This window comes from Bufo gargarizans, unplaced genomic scaffold (assembly GCF_014858855.1).
Source record: "Bufo gargarizans isolate SCDJY-AF-19 unplaced genomic scaffold, ASM1485885v1 fragScaff_scaffold_697_pilon:::fragment_2:::debris, whole genome shotgun sequence".
Lineage (NCBI taxonomy): Eukaryota > Metazoa > Chordata > Amphibia > Anura > Bufonidae > Bufo > Bufo gargarizans.
In genome coordinates this window covers 488,502-507,509 of record NW_025334169.1, presented here as the reverse complement: position 1 = coordinate 507,509, position 19,008 = coordinate 488,502, and the positions used below count along the sequence as shown (strand labels likewise).

The 19,008-nt window shown below is 46.7% G+C and overlaps 1 protein-coding gene across 1 annotated transcript in view; it reads right to left on the bottom strand.

Moving 5' to 3' along the window:
- The window catches only part of LOC122922773 (complement factor H-like), a 243,167-nt gene that overhangs the window by 132,437 nt on the left and 91,722 nt on the right, over nucleotides 1–19,008 (bottom strand). The window contains exon 7 of the mRNA XM_044273498.1: nucleotides 10,434–10,613. Within this exon, the coding sequence (XP_044129433.1) occupies nucleotides 10,434–10,613 (180 nt within the window). The remainder of the gene's footprint in view (nucleotides 1–10,433; nucleotides 10,614–19,008) is intronic.

Genomic DNA, 19,008 nt, shown 5'->3' with positions numbered 1-19,008 from the left:
TATGGCGTCCCAGATTTCCAAAAAGAACTTCGAATCATGACTCGTCTGACCACAGAACATTCTTCCATTTTGCCACACTCCATTTTAAATGATCTCTGGCCCAGTGAAAACGCCTGAGCTTGTGGATCTTGCTTAGAAATGGCTTCTTTGCACTGTAGAGTTTCAGCTGGCAACGGCGGATGGCACGGTGGATTGTTTTCACTGACAATGGTTTCTGGAAGAATTCCTGAGCCCATTCTGTGATTTCCTTTACAGTAGCATTCCTGTTTGTGGTGCAGTGTTGTTTAAGGGCCCGGAGATCACGGGCATCCAGTATGGTTTAACGGCCTTGACCCTTACGCACAGAGATTGTTCCAGATTCTCGGAATCTTCGGATGATGTTATGCACAGTTGATGATGATAGATGCAAAGTCTTTGCAATTTTTCGCTGGGTAACACCTTTCTGATATTGCTCCACTGTCTTTCTGCGCAACATTGTGGGAATTGGTGATCCTCTACCCATCTTGGCTTCTGAGAGACACTGCCACTCTGAGAAGCTCTTTTTATACCCAATCATGTTGCCAATTGACCTAATTAGTGTTAATTGGTCTTCCAGCTCTTCGTTATGCTCAAATTTACTTTTTCCGGCCTCTTATTGCTACTTGTCCCAACTTTTTGGGGATTTGTCGACACCGTGAAAATTTGAATCAACATATTTTTCCTTTAAAATTATACATTTACTCGGATTAAACGTTTGATCTGTCATCTACGTTCTATTACAAATAAAATATTGACATTTGCCACCTCCACATCATTGCATTCAGTTTTTATTCACAATTTGTTTAGTGTGCCAACTTTTTGGGAATCCGGTTTGTATACTGGCATACATCATGGGGGCACTATGGGGAAGGGGGGAGGGGAGCATTATCGGGGCATCTACTTGGGGCACTCTATAGGGGCATTTTATACTGGCACATTATGTCAGGCACCATGGCAAGGGGGAGGAACACTATGGGGGAATCTACTGGGTGCACTATATAGGAGTATTTTATACTGGTGCAAATTATTGGGCACTATAGGGACCTTAAAAAAAAAACTGGAGGCACTAAGAGGTATCACGGAACAGCGGATGTGAACCCAATGTGCCACTGACTAGCAATACTCCAGAGGGGTGTGACTAAGCACATAATTTTATATTAGTCGCTGGTGACTTCCAAAATACCTGTGACATTCCCTGTAATTTTATATTAGCCACTGCTGCCCTTGTGTAACGTGTGTATCCCAAATACCTTTTTTTTTTCTTTTTTTTGCGCATACACTTACAAATTCTACGCTACTGTACGTGTGACATACTTTTAAGCATATATAACATTTAATATGAAGAAGGTGAGCAGTAAGGGACAGGGAAGTGGCCGAGATGCTGATTGTGCACGCAGAGGCTGTGGCCCTGTGCGAGTTGAAACTGTGCCTGCTGCCAGAGCACAAGAAAAACAATCATCCACGATACCTAGCTTCATGTCCCAATTTGCAGGGTGGCGCAGGACAATGCTCTCGAAGTCAGACCACTGCGACCAGGTGGTCGGTTGGATTGCAGTAGATAATGCTTCCAGTCGGGTAAGCACCACCCTGTCTTCCACCAAGTCCAGTCTCAGTAGCCAAGAGTCTGGTCAACACAATCCTCACACTGATACTCCACCATGGAGAGTCATGCCAAACAGGTGATCCTTCACTCGGATATTTCATGGAGCTCTTTTCAGCACCATTCCTTCATTTTGGCCTCTAGACAAGCCCGCTTGAAGAGGGTGAGATCTTGTGCCCCGATTCCCAAACTCTTCAGCATCCACAGTCACAAGAAGATGACGATGGATAACGACAATTATTGTTTCACGTGGTGGATAATGATGATGAGACACAGTTTCCAATAAGTCAATGGCAATTAGTGTCTAAAGAAGTTGATGAGGAGGAGGAGACACAGTTGTCAATAACTGAGGTTGTTGTTAGGTCATCAAGTCAGAAGGATGAGCAGAATGAGGAAGTTGAAGAGGAGGTGGTGGACGATGAAGTCACTGACCCAAACTGGGAAGGTGGCAAGCCGAGCAGTACAGAACAGTCTGGAAGAGGCAGTGGGGTAGCAAAAGGAAGAAGGTGGGCCACACTAAACTGGCCTGCAACTGTTCCCCGGAGCACACCCTTGGGGAAATCTCCCTTGCCAAAGGGTAGGTGTTCCACAGTCTGGCGCTTTTTTGAGGAAAGTGCGAACGACAAAAGAATTGTAGTTTGCAACCTGTGCCATACAAAAATGAGCAGGGGCGTGAACACTAGCAACATCACCACCACCATGATCCACCACATGGCATCAAAGCACCGTAATAGGTGGGCCGAATACCTGCGTCCCCAATCTGTGGCTGCGGGTCACACCACTGCATCCTCTTCCCCTTTGTTACGTGCTGACCAATCCCCTGTCGAAGGCGCAGGCCAGAATGCCTCCTGCCCTGCACCTGGACCTTTGCAAGCACCATCAGCGACCACATCCACTTCCGTGTCCCAGCGCAGCATACAAATGTCCTTACCCAGGCATTTGAACACAAGCGCAAATACCCAGCCACACACCCACAGTCAATAGCACTAAATGCACAACTTTCCAAATTACTGGCCCTGGAAATATTGACTGAGGTCTTCTGCATCTGATGTCAGCGGCCGTCCCTTGTTACGCGGTCCCCAGCCGCCACTATTTTCCACTGTGTGCTGTGCCCGTCTTACACCAGCATGTGTCCCGTAACATCAACCGTGCCCTGACCAACGCAGTTACTGGGAAGGTCCATTTAACCATTGACACATGGACAAGTGCTTGTGGCCAGGGATGCTACATTTTCCTGACGGCACACTGAGTGAACGTTGTGGAGGCCGGGATTGAGTTTTACCCTGGGATGGAACAGGTGCTACCGACACCAAGGATTGCAGGCCCTAATTCCATCAGGGTTTCCACCACCACCTACGTTAGTGGCTCCAACCCTCGCTTCTCCTCCTCCACCTCCACTTCCACCTCAGAATTATCCTCTTGCAGCACCAGTCAGCCATCAGTCTGTAGCTGGAAGCAGTGTAGCACTGCAGTGGGGAAGCGTCAACAGGCCATGCTCAAGCTGATCTGCTTAGGTCACAAACAGCATACCGCCGCAGAGCTGTGGCAGGGGATAAGAGACCAGACTGTGCTGTGACTCTCGCCACTCAACCTAGAACCAGGCATGGTTGTGTCTGATGATGGCTGTAACTTGGTGGCGGCTATGGAGCTTGGCAAGCTCACACACATCCCATGCCTATCCCAGGTCTTTAACTTAGTGGTTCAGAAGTTTCTGAAAACCTATCATAATTTGCCTGAGCTACTGGTGAAGGTGCGCCGCGTGTGTGCTTATTTCCGGATGTCATCGACAGCATCCGCTGGTCTGTCAACACTGCAGCAGCGCTTACATTTGCCAGCTCACAGACTCTTGTGCGACATGGGCACATGCTGGAACTCCACGTTGCACATGTTGGCCAGGCTTTGTGAGCAGCAGAGGGCAGCAGTGGATTACCAGCTGCAACATGGTCATTGCCTTTCCAGTCAGCTTCCGCTCTTCACATGCGATGAGTGGGCATGAATGTCAAACCTTTGTGAGGTTTTAAGAAACTTTGAGGAATCAACACAGATGGTGAGCGGCGATAACGCTATTATCATTATCACCATCCCACTTCTGTGTCTACTCAAACGCTCGCTGCTTACAATGAAGACGGACCCTTTGCATGTAGAAGAGGTGGAAATTCCATCTGTTCAGCGTGGATGGGCAAAAGAAGAGGATGAGGAGATTGAGAGTCATCCTCCTGATGACGACAGCGAAGTCTTGCCTGTTGGGACTCTGGCACACATTGCTGACTTTATGTTGGGCTGCCTTTCCCGTGACCCATGCGTTTTACGCATTTTGGACAACAGGATTACTGGTGGATCACCCTTCTCAACTCCCGCTACAAAGAGAACTTCTCATCTCTCATTCCTGTGGTGGAGAGGACTAGCAAAATGGTCTGCCCTCGCTCCTAATGTTGTAGAGGGTCAGGCCCTCACCTTCAGGCCCTCACCTGCAATCTTTTAGGGGGTCAGCTCACATGCAGGCTCTAGCATGTAATGTTTTAGATGGTCAGATCACCAGCAGGCCCACAACTACAATCTTTTAGAAGGTCAGCTCACCTTCAGGCTCTCGCGTATAATGTTTTAGAGGGTCAGCTCACCAGCAGGCCCTTGCATGTAATGTTTTAGAGGGTCACCTCACCAGAGTGTAACACCATGAATTTACAATTTTTATATTTTTAACAATATTCTAATTGTCCGACATTTTGGTTTTCATTATCTGTAAGCCATAATCATCAACATTGCATAGTAATATAGTAACATAGTTTGTAAGGCTTTAAAAAAAGGCATACATCCATCCAGTTCCGCCTGTTATCCTGCAAGTTTATCCAGAGGAAAGCAAAAAAAAAAACTCAGGTAGAAGCCAATATTCCTCAATTTAGTGGAAACAAAATTCTTACTGACTCCAATCAGGCAATCAGAATAATCCCTGGGTCAGCGACCCTTCACCTGAAATTTAATAACTATAACTGGTGATATTATTGCACTCCAGAAATACATCCAGGCCCCTTTTGAACTCTCATAGTGAGTTCACCATCACCTTCTCTGGCACAGAGTTCCATAGACCCTTACAAAAAATAATTTTCTTTTATGTTTGTGTAGAAACCTTCTTTCCTCTAAACGCAGAGGATGTCCCCTCATCATAGTCACAGTCCTGGGTATAAATAGATCATGGGGGAGATCTCTGTACTGCCCCTGATATATTTTTAGTTAATAGATCACCGTTCACTAGTCTTCTATATTAAATAACCCACATTTTAATAATCTTTCTGGTTACTTTAGTCCACCCATTTCAGTTATTGCTTTAGTTGCCCTCCTCTGAACCCTCTCTAGCTCTGCTACAGTATGTCTTTCTTGTTCACAGACTAGTGATTTGTAAAGTGGCATGTTCTCATCATGTACAGTCGTTGCCAAAAGTTTTGAGAATGACACAAATATTCGTTTTCACAAAGTTTGCTGCTAAACTGCTTTTAGATCTTTGTTTCAGTTGTTTCTGTGATGTAGTGAAATATAATTACACGCACTTCATACGTTTCACAGGCTTTTATTGACAATTACATGACATTTATGCAAAGAGTCAGTATTTGCAGTGTTGGCCCTTCTTTTTCAGTACCTCTGCAATTCGACTGGGCATGCTCTCAATCAACTTCTGGGCCAATTCCTGACTGATAGCAACCCATTCTTTTATAATCACTTCTTGGAGTTTGTCGGAATTAGTGGGTTTTTGTTTGTCCATCCGCCTCTTGAGGATTGACCACAAGTTCTCAATGGGATTAAGATCTGGGGAGTTTCCAGGCCATGGACCCAAAATGTCAACGTTTTGGTCCCCAAGCCACTTAGTTATCACTTTTGCCTTATGGCATGGTGCTCCATCGTGCTGGAAAATGCATTGTTCTTCACCAAACTGTTGTTGGATTGTTGGAAGAAGTTGCTGTTGGAGGGTGTTTTGGTACCATTCTTTATTCATGGCTATGTTTTTGGGCAAAATTGTGAGCCCACTCCCTTGGATGAGAAGCAACCCCACACATGAATGGTCTCAGGATGCTTTACTGTTGGCATGACACAGGACTGATGGTAGCGCTCACCTTTTCTTCTCTTGACAAGCCTTTTTCCAGATGCCCCAAACAATCGGAAAGAGGCTTCATCGGAGAATATGACTTTGTCCCAGTCCTCAGCAGTCCATTCACCAAACTTTCTGCAGAAGATCAATCTGTCCCTGATGGTTTTTTTTGGAGAGAAGTGGCTTCTTTGCTGCCCTTTTTGACACCAGGCCATCTTCCAAAAGTCTTCGCCTCACTGTGCATGCAGATGCGCTCACACCTGCCTGCTGCCATTCCTGAGCAAGCTCTGCACTGCTGGCACTCCAATCCCGCTGCTGAATCCTCTTTAGGAGACGATCCTGGCACTTGCTGGACTTTCTTGGACGCCCTGAAACCTTCTTAACAAGAATTGACCCTCTTTACTTGAAGTTGTTGATGATCCTATAAATTGTTGATTGAGGTGCAATCTTAGTAGCCACAATATCCTTGCCTGTGAAGCCATTTTTATGCAACGCAATGATGGCTGCACACATTTCTTTGCAGGTCACCATGGTTAACATGGAAGAATAATGATTTCAAGCATCACCCTCCTTTTAACATGTCAAGTCTGCCATCAGACTGACATAATGATCTCCAGCTTTGTGCTCGTCAACATTCTCACCTGAGTTAACAAGACGATTACTGAAATGATCTCAGCAGGTCCTTTAATGACAGCAATGAAATGCAGTGGAAAGTTTTTTTGGGGATTAAGTTAATTTTCATGGCAAAGAAGGACTATGCAATTCATCTGATCACTCTTCATAACATTCTGGAGTATATGCAAATTGCTATTATAAAAACTTAAGCAGCAACTTTTCCAATTTCCAATATTTATGTAATTGTCAAAACTTTTGGCCACGACTGTACATCTCTGCCCCTTTTGAAGTATATATAATCATATTTGCACTAGCATCAGCTGTCTAACACTGGTTTCTACAGGTTAGTTTGCTGTCCACTAAAATTCCTAAGTCCTTTTCCATGTCAGTGTTACCCACTGTTTTACCATTTAGTATGCACTGGTGACTTGCATTATTCCTTCCTATGTGCTTAACCTTACATTTATCAGTGTGAAACCTCATCTGCCACTTCTCTGCCTAAGCCTCCAATCTATCCAGATCCATCTGTAGCAGTATACTGTCCTGTTCCTTGTCTATTGTCTACTTTATATAGTTTACTGTCATCTACAAAAAATATTTTACTGTACAAAGTTTCTACAAGATTTCTAATAAATATATTACAGAGAATATTGCCCAATTCTGACCCCATGTTGAAGCAGCGCCAAGCACTTGTTTTCATTGAGATACTCCAGAATACCATCTCTTATAAAACATTCAAACAGTTTGCCCACAATAGATGAACTACCAGCCTGTAGTTTTAGGGCTCTGTTTTTGGCCCCTTTTTGAATATTGGCACCACATTTGCTAAGCACTAGGATTAAGCGAACTTCAGTGAAAAAGTCCAGGTTCGGGTCTGGGTACCCGAACTCGCAAAGTTTGGTACAAACCCAAACTTTGCAGTTCGGGTTCACTCAACTCTACTAAGCACCAATCTTCTTGAACGCTATCTGTCATTATAGAGTCCTTAAATATCAGTATTAAGGATCTGTCTATGACATTTGTTAATTATTTTAGGATACAGGGGTGTATTACATCTGGACCCGGTGATTTGTCTTTTTTAATCTAATCAGGACACTGCTGCACTACTCCCTGCTATTGCACTATTTCCTGGGTCAGAAGGCCACTTTTAATGGGGAATTTACTTTTACACTCTGTATTTCATATGACTACTCAGTGAATGAATAGCTATATGAATAGCATCAAACAATCTTTTAGACCCTCACTATCAAAGCAAAATGGGGCAATGTTTTCCTGTTACATAAAGGGAGGCTATATTGCTATCTTACCCAGATACGCTGTAAATACAATTTGCCTCAGCTTTTGGCAAACAAACACCTGCTGCCTGTGTGTCTGAATGAGAGGCATTTCTCTGGCCCTCACCGTTTCCCACCTCCCACCATCTCTGCGACCACAAACAGCACCCAACTCAGTCTCTAGGACTTGACAGAGTAGGCTTTTTCCTCATCGCTCTTTACAACTCCTCCCTCATCACTTTGTGTAATATACACTCACCTAAAGAATTATTAGGAACACCATACTAATACGGAGTTGGACCCCCTTTTGCCTTCAGAACTGCCTTAATTCTACGTGGCATTGATTTAACAAGGTGCTGATAGCATTCTTTTGAAATGTTGGCCCATATTGATAGGATAGCATCTTGCAGTTGATGGAGATTTAAGGGATGCACATCCAGGGCACGAATCACATCTCCCGTTCCACCACATGCCAAAGATGCTCTATTGGGTTGAGATCTGGTGACTGTGGGGGCCATTTTAGTACAGTGAACTCATTGTCATGTTCAAGAAACCAATTTGAAATGATTCGAGCTTTGTGACATGGTGCATTATCCTGCTGGATGTATCCATCAGAGGATGGGTACATGGTGGTCATAAAGGGATGGACATGGTCAGAAACAATGCTCAGGTAGCCCGTGGCATTTAAACGATGGCCAATTGGCACTAAGGGGCCTAAAGTGTGCCCAGAAAACATCCCCCACACCATTACACCACCACCACCAGCCTGCACAGTGGTAACAAGGCATGATGGATACATGTTCTCATTCTGTTTACGCCAAATTCGGACTCTACCATTTGAATGTCTCAACAGAAATAAGACCAGGCAACATTTTTCCAGTCTTCAACAGTCCAATTTTGGTGAGATTGTGCAAATTGTAGCCTCTTTTTCCTATTTGTAGTGTAGATGAGTGGTACCCGGTGAGGTCTTTTGCTGTTGTAGCCCATCCGCCTCAAGATTGTGCGTGTTGTGGCTTCACAAATGCTTTGCTGCATACCTCGGTTGTAACAAGTGGTTATTTCAGTCAACGTTGCTCTTCTATCAGCTTGAATCAGTCGGCCCATTCTCCTCTGACCTCTAGCATTTTCGCCCACAGGACTGCCGCATACTGGATGTTTTTCCCTTTTCACACCATTCTTTGTAAACCCTAGAAATGGTTGTGCGTGAAAATCCCAGTAACTGAGCAGATTGTGAAATACTCAGACCGGCCCGTCTGGCACCAACAACCATGCCACGCTCAAAATTGCTTAAATCACCTTTCTTTCCCATTCTGACATTCTGTTTGGAGTTCAGGAGATTGTCTTGACCAGGACCACAACCCTACATGCATTGAAGCAACTGCCATGTGATTGGTTGACTAGATAATTGCATTAATGAGAAATAGAACAGGTGTTCCTAATAATTCTTTAGGTGAGTGTATATTACTTTAAAAAACAGAAGAAAAGCATAGATAAATGAAAAAAGTCTTTCGTCAAAAACTGAGCACAGATGATCAGTGATCTATTCACTAATCGGCTCTTAGCGGTTACAGCTCGCACACATGAACTCTAGAAAACTAGAAAATAAAACAAACTTGTGACAAAACATTTATTCACAGATTGCTTGGCATCCAACTAAACAGGAGGAAGGGTGGAGACGGATAAGGACAGGGATTGGCAAGGCTGGTTTTAGAGAACAGTGTGGCCCTAGGTAAAACTGAAAGTGGGCTCCAAATTTGGAAATACTGTGTAAATATTATACATACAAAGATCACAATGTATCTCTTATTAAACATTTATATCCTAAATTCCAAGAAATTGATTATTGATTGCTTTGCAGGCAGTAAAATGATAAGTTGAAGGAGACAACAATGTAGACAAAGTGAGGAAAGCTGGAGACATCACCTGCAGTCCTACACCACAGATAACAGAGTAATAACTCTCTGCCAATAGATAGTGTAGCTCTTACCTACAGTCCTATGTAAACCACAGATAAGACAGTGACACTAAACTAGAGGCGAGGACCACTCCTCCACCAACCATATACTTACCAAGGAGTGAATGGCCACAGTGGAGTCCTGAAGGGGGTACTTTTCTTCCAATACCAATGTATCTTGTGTCCTCCTATCCTGGGCTGAGTTCTTATCATGCACACAGGGCTCCACTGTTACAGCCAGCTGCAGATCCAGATCAGACATAAAACAATAAATGAACTTACCTCTCCTCCACCAGACAGCGCTGCAACTCTTCAGATCTGGGGGTCTCTTCTACACTTGCCAATCCCTGGCCCCTGGTCTTCTTCTGACCCATGCTTTAGGCAGTCAGGACATGGGCCCAGAAGAAGACCAGGAAACTGTAAGTACAGCCAGTGCTAGCAGCACTACACTTATGGCTTCCCGCTCCTACTGCATAGTAATGAGCACTTTCATAATCAAAGTGTTCATAAGTATTCGTTCTGTAAGACACACCACCATTTTGCTCCCACTTTATGGGGGGAAAAACATCTTATGGAGTGAAAAATTCTGCTATCAGAATCTGGAGCTCTACACAGGTTTAAATTTAAAGGGGTTTTCCAAGATTTTAATACTGGTGACCTATCCTCTGGATAGTTCATCAATTTCTGATCAATAGGAGGATAGGTCATCATCAGTATTAAAGTCTCGGAAAACCCCTTTAACATAAAAAAAATAACATTTATTTACTGTTTATATTTTGATATAATGTGGGTAGAACTTTCTTTATCTATAGCTTAGCCTGTAGCTATGAAATAGTCATCGGCAACAAAACGATTTACACTACAAGCAAATTTACCATGTGTAACTGTACTTACTAACACAGCGAGTAGATGGAGACCAGCCATTTGCTGTGCACTCCCGACGCCTATTGGGCTCTATTTGAAGAACATAACCTTCTTCACATTGAACGTCGATTTTATGTCCAAATCTGTATTGAGTTTCCGTTCCAACCAATTTTCCATTTTCCACAGGATCATACGGACTGCACAGTATTTCTAGCAAAGGTTAAGATAAACAATTAAATAAAACAATATTATACAATATACATAAATATAGAATCCTTTCTTAATAGCTTTTTTGTGGTTAGCACACTGAGGCTACTTTCACACCTGCGTTTAGGTGCGGATCCGTCTGGTATCTGCACAGACGGATCCGCACCTATAATGCAAACGCTGGTATCCGTTCAGAACGGATCCGTCTGCATTACTCTGTCAAAAAAAAAAGTCTAAGTGTAAGTTAAACGGATCCGTCCTGACTTACATTGAAAGTCAATGGGGGACGGATCCGTTTACAATTGCACCATATTGTGTCAATGTAAACGGATCCGTCCCCATTGACTTACATTGTAAGTCAGTACGAATCCGTTTGGCTCCACATCGCCAGGCGGACACCAAAACGCTGCATTCAGAATGCATTGGGGCTAAACTGATCCGTTTTGGGCCGCTTGTGAGAGCCTTGAACAGGCGGACCCAGAAACGGCAGTGTGAAAGTAGCAGCAGGTTAATTTCTTAGAAATGACTAGGATGATATTTACTAAGAGAAAGAAGCTGTAAAGTGGGTGAGGCTTGGTTTCCACATTCAAGTTCTTGATGCAGTTCTTTAACCTGAAGGCAGAAACAAATTCTAAACTGAGGACACGTATAAAGACTGAGGGGGATCAAAACTAGTGCAGAGAAAACTGGCTTAGCTGCACATCAGATTACAAACCAGATTACTCCTTTTAATCTTCAGAGCTACTTTAGAAAATTAAAAGTGAAATCTAATTAGTTTCAATGGGCAACTAAGCCATTTTTTCTCTACACCAGTTTTGATAAATTGCCCTCAGAGTCTTTTCAAATCCGCTCCTGGTTTTGGCATCAAAAACTGCTTTCTAAAAGCTGAAAGTGTAAACCCAGCCTGTTTCAGGCATAGAAAAGGGTCTAAATGGGAGACAGCTCGGAAGCTTTTTTACATTTAGAAGCGGCTGTGGATACGTCGAAGGTAAGTAGAGGCCGGCGCCTCTTCATAACTCCAGCGGATCCACCACCAGAGTAGGGCCTAATTAAGACCGACTAAAATACCGGTCTTAATAAATGTGCACCTAAGTGACAGATCCAGTCCTCGAGAGTGCACAAAGGTGCATACAACTTAATGTTTTTTTAGATAGCTAAAATTATAAAATAATCTTTCTACAAAATGTCAGTTGCCTCAGCTTAAAGGGGACTTGTCACAACAAAATGCAGTGGAATCTGCAAGCACCATGTTACAGAGCAGGAAGAGCTGAGCAGAATGAGAAATAGTTTTGTGGGAAAACATTCAGTAAAGCCTGTAATTTATACTTTTATATCTTAGCTTTTTCCATTTCCTATGAACAGCTATCGGTACAGGAGGAGGTGTTATCAGTGACGGACAGCTATCTCTGCACACACACAATGCTATCAATCACTGGTAGCCCCTCCTCCCGTACCGACAGCTCTCCACAGGAAGTGGAAAAAGCAGAGATATAAAAGTATAAAGTACAAGTTTAACTAAATCTTTTCCCACAAAACTATATATGAATCCGCTCAGCTCCTCCTGCCCTATAACATGCTGCTTTCAGATTGCATTGCATTTTGAGCCATTTTGGCTTTTTGGAACTATATGCAAATTAGGGTAAATGTGTATACTAGATCTGTGTGACACATCAGTTCTGAATGCAAAGTTAACCAGTGAGGCATAAACTGACTACAAATCTTCTGAAAGGAATAAACATTGAAACATATGCAACACCCTATGTGATTATAATATATAAAGCCATGGACACCTACGGTTTAAACCTTGAATTTTCATTTGTCATTATTTAGTGCGGTCCAGTGTCCACAATAAATAAGGGTCCATTCACACGTCTGTAGTGTATTGCGGATCCGCAATACACCCAGCCAGCACCCCCCATAGAACTGTCTAATCTTGTCCGCAATTGCGGACACGATTAAGACATGTTCTATTTTTTTGTGGAGCCGTGGCCCGGAAGTTTGGAGTAAAGCCCGGAAGTTCTGGGCCGCGCTCCGGAAATGCGGACATCACTTGGCAAAAAAATCATGACCCAAAAAAGAAATGGACAGCTGCTTTATTGAAACAGCAATTGAGACTTGAGAAAGGAGTCTCATTTCAATAAAAAGATCTTTAAAAAAAAAAAAAAAAGGAGTCTTATGAACCCCAGAACGCTTTGTCTATCGATAGAAGTTCCAATAAAATACTGATTTTGCACCAAGTGATGTCCCTATACAGGTGGACTTGAAGTTCTTTCATCCACCAACCTATTCTCAATTTTATTGTCTTATCCAGCCTTCAGTAGGTTCTCAGACAGGGTTTTCAGTGTGGCGGTTGGCATCGTCACACCCAACCAGACAAAGTAGTTGTCTGCAAGTGTACAAGACATCACATTTGTAAAAAGGAGTCATGGATAGTGTGCTCTCCGCATCGATTCCTGCGCCATTGTGAATAAATGGGTCCTCACCCGTTCCCCCGATATTGCAGAACGGATGCGGACCCATTTGCGGACGTGTGAATGGACCCTAAGTCTGGGATTCCTAGTCACATTGATACTTCTGATTTTTTAAACTAGTTAGCAGTGGCAGCATTTTTACCATGCGGATATGATTGGAGACTAGAGATGAGTGAATCAATTCTAAATTAATCAGATTCATTAGAAATTTCACAAACATTCTGCTGGCAAAGAAATCCAAAGTTTTGGTGAATGTCCAAAGACAACTCAAGCATAATGGCGCCAGCCATTTTACTGTAAAAAAAAGGGAAACAGGGCAGAGAGGATGAAGATGGAGGATCACGTGATCCTAGTAGGGAGGGGGCTTGACCCCAGACAGCCTGTCAGACAATCAGGGGGCAGGATTTTGGGAGGCTCTTTAGCTCTGTGCTATGGGTAAAGCACAGATGCCATTCTAAGCTCAGTCTGCCACGTGAAAGAACATTTGTGTAAGGGGCTTACGGTAGTACAGTGAAGAGCCCTGGGAAAGCAGGGAATGAGTGCAGTCGGTTGTGGTGTGCCGAAACCGAGGATGAGGTAGGCCTGAGAAAGAAGAGGGCCTACCCAAGGAAAAGATATGGAAGAAATGAGTTGTGAATGAGTGGAGTGGTGGGAGGGTCAAAAGCTCAGACCTCAATGATGCAGGAGCCAGGTAAGGGGAGTGCCCTAAATAGGCTGGAGGCGGACCTCAGCCCCTCCCACAAATCCAGGCAATCTGCCTTAATACTTGTGTAAGGGGCTTACGGTAGTACAGTGAAGAGCCCTGGGAAAGCAGGGAATGAGTGCAGTCGGTTGTGGTGTGCCGAAACCGAGGATGAGGTAGGCCTGAGAAAGAAGAGGGCAAAAATGGAAATAACCAGTTTATTGTAACCAATTGATGTATCAATGGCTTAACCCGACATGTTTTGGAAAGCCACTCTTGACTCTTGTGTTGGATTGGGAATGTATTGCGTGTAAGTGGATGACTCCCAGCGCCCCAATCCCCTGATGACATGAGTGAGGATGTTGGCACTGGAGGCCGTGGACGTGGCTCCAATGCGACAGGAGTGCCCTGAGTAGTTGGCTGCGTTGAGGCCTAGTTGTGTGAGGGATGACCCGGCATGGGTCATGAAGGTGGTGGTGGTGAGTACCGAACCATGTAGTTGAAGTAGCGGTTGAGAGGGTAGAACTTGTGACGCTGATTATGAGCATCCAGGACCCTGACTGGAACTGTTGTGCGTGGGGTAATGAAATGTTGACGGGTAAGTGCTGACTATTCTTGGAGTGAGGTAAGGACAGGATGTAGGGAACCATGTGTTTTGACAAGTGGGAGACAAGAAGACAAGGTGAGGTTCGGGTCGTGGAGGCTGTAGTGAATTTCCAGGAACTCAGGAATCCGTAGATGGTCAAGTAAATTGCCGTTTTGATGATGGAGTTGGTATCTGTTTCAAGAGGCGTGGCGTCCAGTAAGTCGGATAATGCTTTGAAGATACGATTGACTATGGGTAGCCTCTGGGCTGGACGTGCGGGTTCCGTTTCCTGAATACCTCTGTGTATGGATTTGATCTGGTGCGAGGACATGAAGCTGATGTTATTGGGGTGTGTGATTAGCATATGATGTTGAAATGCCAGTGAGATATAGTTTGATGGTGTTGTATGACATGATTTTGAGGTGGCAAAAAGAAGCCAACCCCGGAAGAGACTTCATGATAAAAAGGGGTGCAGGATGTTGTGTTCCAACAGGACCTGTTGAATAGTGTGAACGCTCTGTCGTGTGTTCTATGTGTATCGTCTGATAGTGCTGAGCGGGACAAAGACTGGCTATGCCGCATGATGCCTTCTAATCCAGAATGAGCTGTTTGAATGATGGAGTGATGGAGGCCGTGGGTGACGCTGATGGGAGAGCTTGATGAAATGCCTGAAATTTGACGCGAGACAGACTGACAGCTGCCGTATTGCCCACCCCCGGGACATGGAAACAATGTGAGAAGAAATTATTATTGCAAGCGGCCAACCAAGGAAGTCTCCGCAGAAACCTCACGATTGTGAGAGATTTGGAACGATCCTGTTGATGAACTGGCAGGTCGTATGGTTGTCTGACTAGCACCGGACCGACATGTTTGCCCCTGAATGACCCCACGCTACGGCAGCCGCCCCGATGGGGTAGAACTTGAAAAGCGCTGAGGCAGCGGAGAATCCCTCCAAACCCTGGACCGCAGGAGGCCAGCTGCCCCACAGCCAATCGTTCCCAAAAATGGCCGCGAAGCCTGTGGTAGATGCCGCATCTGACCAGATAGAGGGGGAAGAGTCCGACGGCTGAGGGAGAAACAAGCCCCCGCCACTCCAGGTGGACAGAAATCTCCCCCACATGCCCAGAGCTGCCTGCAGCGTGGGCATCCAGGGACACCCCGTGCGAGTCGTGTAGGAGAAAGGGGAGAGGTGCAGGAGCCGTGATATAAATGAGCGACCCCAAGCTGTATGCACATGGCAAAGATCAGGGAGCCCAACAGGGACTGCAGTTCTTTGCGGTTGCCGGTGCTGAGTTGAAGGTAGTTGACTATGTGGGCGAGAATGTCCTGGATCTTCCCGGATGGGAAACTGGCTTTCATTGAGGCTGAATCCAACTGGGTACCCAGGAAAAGTGATGACCGTGTCTGGCCCTTCTGTCTTCTTGGTGGCGATGGGTACTCCAGGTTCCTCCTCCGGTATTATGTGCGCCGGGCTGACTTCTTGGTCCTCCAGGCTAACGGTCGACGTGATCACTGGCAATCCGGCCGGCGCCGGTGATGCTGCCGGTGGTGGCCCTGCCAAGGAGAGGGTCGCGGTGACTGATTCCAGCCTCTCCAACCTGGCATTGACTTTAGACATGGATGACATTTAGGGAGGACAGCATGGTATGTATATCCCCTGTGCTGGACTGGCTAGGTCCTTCCCCTGTCTCCCTGTTTATCGATTGGCGTGTGCAGCAGCCGGAAAAGCTCTGCTTCCCTCGCCGTGGCGGGGAAGGGAACATGCAGTCACCTTAACTCTGTCGTTATGCGCGGGATTGTCCAGGATCTGATGGGTGCTGGACTGGCTAGACCGTCTCCCTGGGTAGCAGTGACGGATCTAGCAGGGGTGCCAGGTAGGGAGAAGTTCTCTATCCCTTCCAGAGACATGGTAAAACAAAACAGTTGATTAGCTTGGGGAAACACAGGATCGTGCTGGCAAGCTAGCTAGGCCGGATGGCGAAAAATTATACTTGCATGGTGACAGATGAGGCCCTGCTAGTTGCCAAGCGGCTTTGAGAGGCTCTACCTATGATTTGGCGCGAGGGGATAATGAGGCCACTCGAGGTAGTGGCAGGATCGTTGGCCTCTCGGTGACTGTAAGACAGGACTAGGGGAAGAGAGTGACAGGTGAGGCCCTCTCTATGCAACATGCGAGGCGGCTTACTAACGAGATGGTGCGTTGGGCAGGTGCCTCCGTACGTTTGAGGCGGGGTGTCGGCCTCGCGGGACCACTAACTACTGGCGAAGCCAAAGAAGGGGGGGGGGTACCTAGTGGGATGATGGTGGCCCTAAAGCCAGCACGCTGACCCTAACGGGACCGTCCGAAATGTGAGGAAGATTTAGGTAAAAGAGCAGGTGAACGTACCTGGTACCAAGAAAAAATTCTCCGGCTACACGGTAGTGTAAACAGTATAGGTTAACCGCCTAAAACACAAGGGGGGGGGGTAGACATGACAAAGTGTGAGAAAATGTGTAAAGCATGTGGTACATGTGCATGACCGGGAGGATCATGGCGGTTGTCCGTGAAATGACAGCTTGCGCCTGGTATGAAAGGGGGGGCCGATGCATGCCGTGTGGCCATGCCCAGGTGAAAGTGCGTGTCTGCAATTGGATGGCGCATAGGGACCGTGCCCCAGCCATTCCACCTGTCCATTTGTGTGTGAAGCAGCGACGTGAGTCTTTTTTTTTTTTTTTTTCCGTCCCCTGATGATCTGATTATCAAAAGGGGAATGAAACATGCATCACACTGTCGGTCCAACTGATGAGATTCACATTTGGCACTGAAATCCATTGCAATCCGTGGGACATGCTGAATCCCTGGTGAACACCGGTAAGAAGGATGATTGTGAATATGCAAATTGCTGCTGCATGATGATGGTAGTGCCCATGATGGAGAACAGGGGGGGGCTGCTGGGGAGTATGATGATGGGGCGTGCTGGGAGGTTCTCTCGTCGTCCGCCAGCGTGCCCCCCGCACCAGATGCGGCTCGCACGGCCGCCGGGACACCGCGCACGCGGCGACGGAATCGCCGCGCATGCGCCGAATCCCGGCCGCGCATGCGCAGACCAGGCACCAGGACGCGGGCGGGCGCCACCGGCCGCTCGGCGGGAGGAGTGGTGATCCAGCAGGAGGTAGCGGGGAGGGGACGACAGGGCCGCGGTGAGCCCTGTGAAGGTGAAATGAGCCGCCCGTAATGACCGGGGGGGGGGGGATGAGTGTGTGCGGGTGTGGTGTGCGCAGGAGGCGGCGGGGAGCGCCAGCCTGATGATGACATGAACGGGGGAGCCTGACTGATGGTGGCCGCATGGAGCGACATCGGTGACTACCCCCTGGCAGCGAACCCATGCGCCCGGAGTCCGCCCGCGGGCGCCGGGATACCGCGCATGCGCCGAGAAATCGCCGCGCACGCGCAGAAAAATCGCCGCGCATGCGCAGAACCGGCCCCAGGACGCGGCCGGGCGCCATTGGCCGCGTGCAAGCGGAGCGGCAACAGGCAGGAGGCTGCGGGTCAGGAGGTGAGAGTCTTCCCACGTGAGTGAGACAACGAGTGGGGAGGAGGCCGCAACAAGCAAAGGAAAGTTTGGCTGTTGTTTACCTTGGTGATTTGTCTTCTATGCAGGATTCTGCCATCAGCATGGGGCCATACTATCTGTATGTAAGAGCACCAGCCTGGTGAAGTGGACATGAACGGGGGAGGAAGGGGGGGCCTGAATGATGGATGTTGGGGGGGTGATCCCACCAGGGAATGGGGCTGGGACCGACAGGGGCTGACCGGAATCTGCTGGGGAGACGTGAGAAATGCCTGAGAAACGAGCTGGCGGTGACTGCTGCGAGAAGCCGTGACCTGGGTGCAGCGTGTGTGAGACCAACAGAAAAGGGGGGACCCTGCCGCATGCCGTCAGAGTGTAAGGCCGGAGGTGGTGCAGATGTGAAAGAGAATGCATGCCCAGGTGTGACAGAAATGCTTAGTGACTTGTATTGAAACCGTGACATTGGTGCGCCATGATGAAAAGAGCTGAACCAGTACTGGGGCAACCGTGAGGCCCTGCTGACCCGTACGAAATAACTCATACGCATTTGTGCCCCTGCAGCCGTGCACATGAACATGAGGAGGAGGAGGGGGGGGGGGGGCATGAATGTGGATGATTGTGGGGTGATATGGACTGAAAAGGAAATGGGGAACGAGCCTGGAAACCACAGGGGTGCTGACCGCAGTGTTGCCTGTGGGAAGATTGCTTGAACGAGACATGACAAAATGAGATGCTGGTGACTGTGAGAAAGGCGTGATATTGCGCAGCGTCTATGAAATGAAATAAACAGAAATGGGGGATTAGGCCAGAAACCATGCCGCATGCTGCAGAGGTGTTGACCGGAATGGTAGTACGGTGTGGACAAATTTCGCATGAACAAGGCGTGACAGAAATGAATACTGGTGACTTGTATGAGAAAACCGTGACATGGGTGCAGCGTATGATGAAATGAAATGAACCGGTACAGGGGCAACCGTGAGGCCCCGGCTGTACCGTATGGATGACTCAGAAACCACTGCCTGCAGCCGCAGGGGTGTTGTCCGGAGTGGTGATACGGTGTAGGTAAATTTATACATGAACAAGACATGACAGAAATGAAATGCTGGTG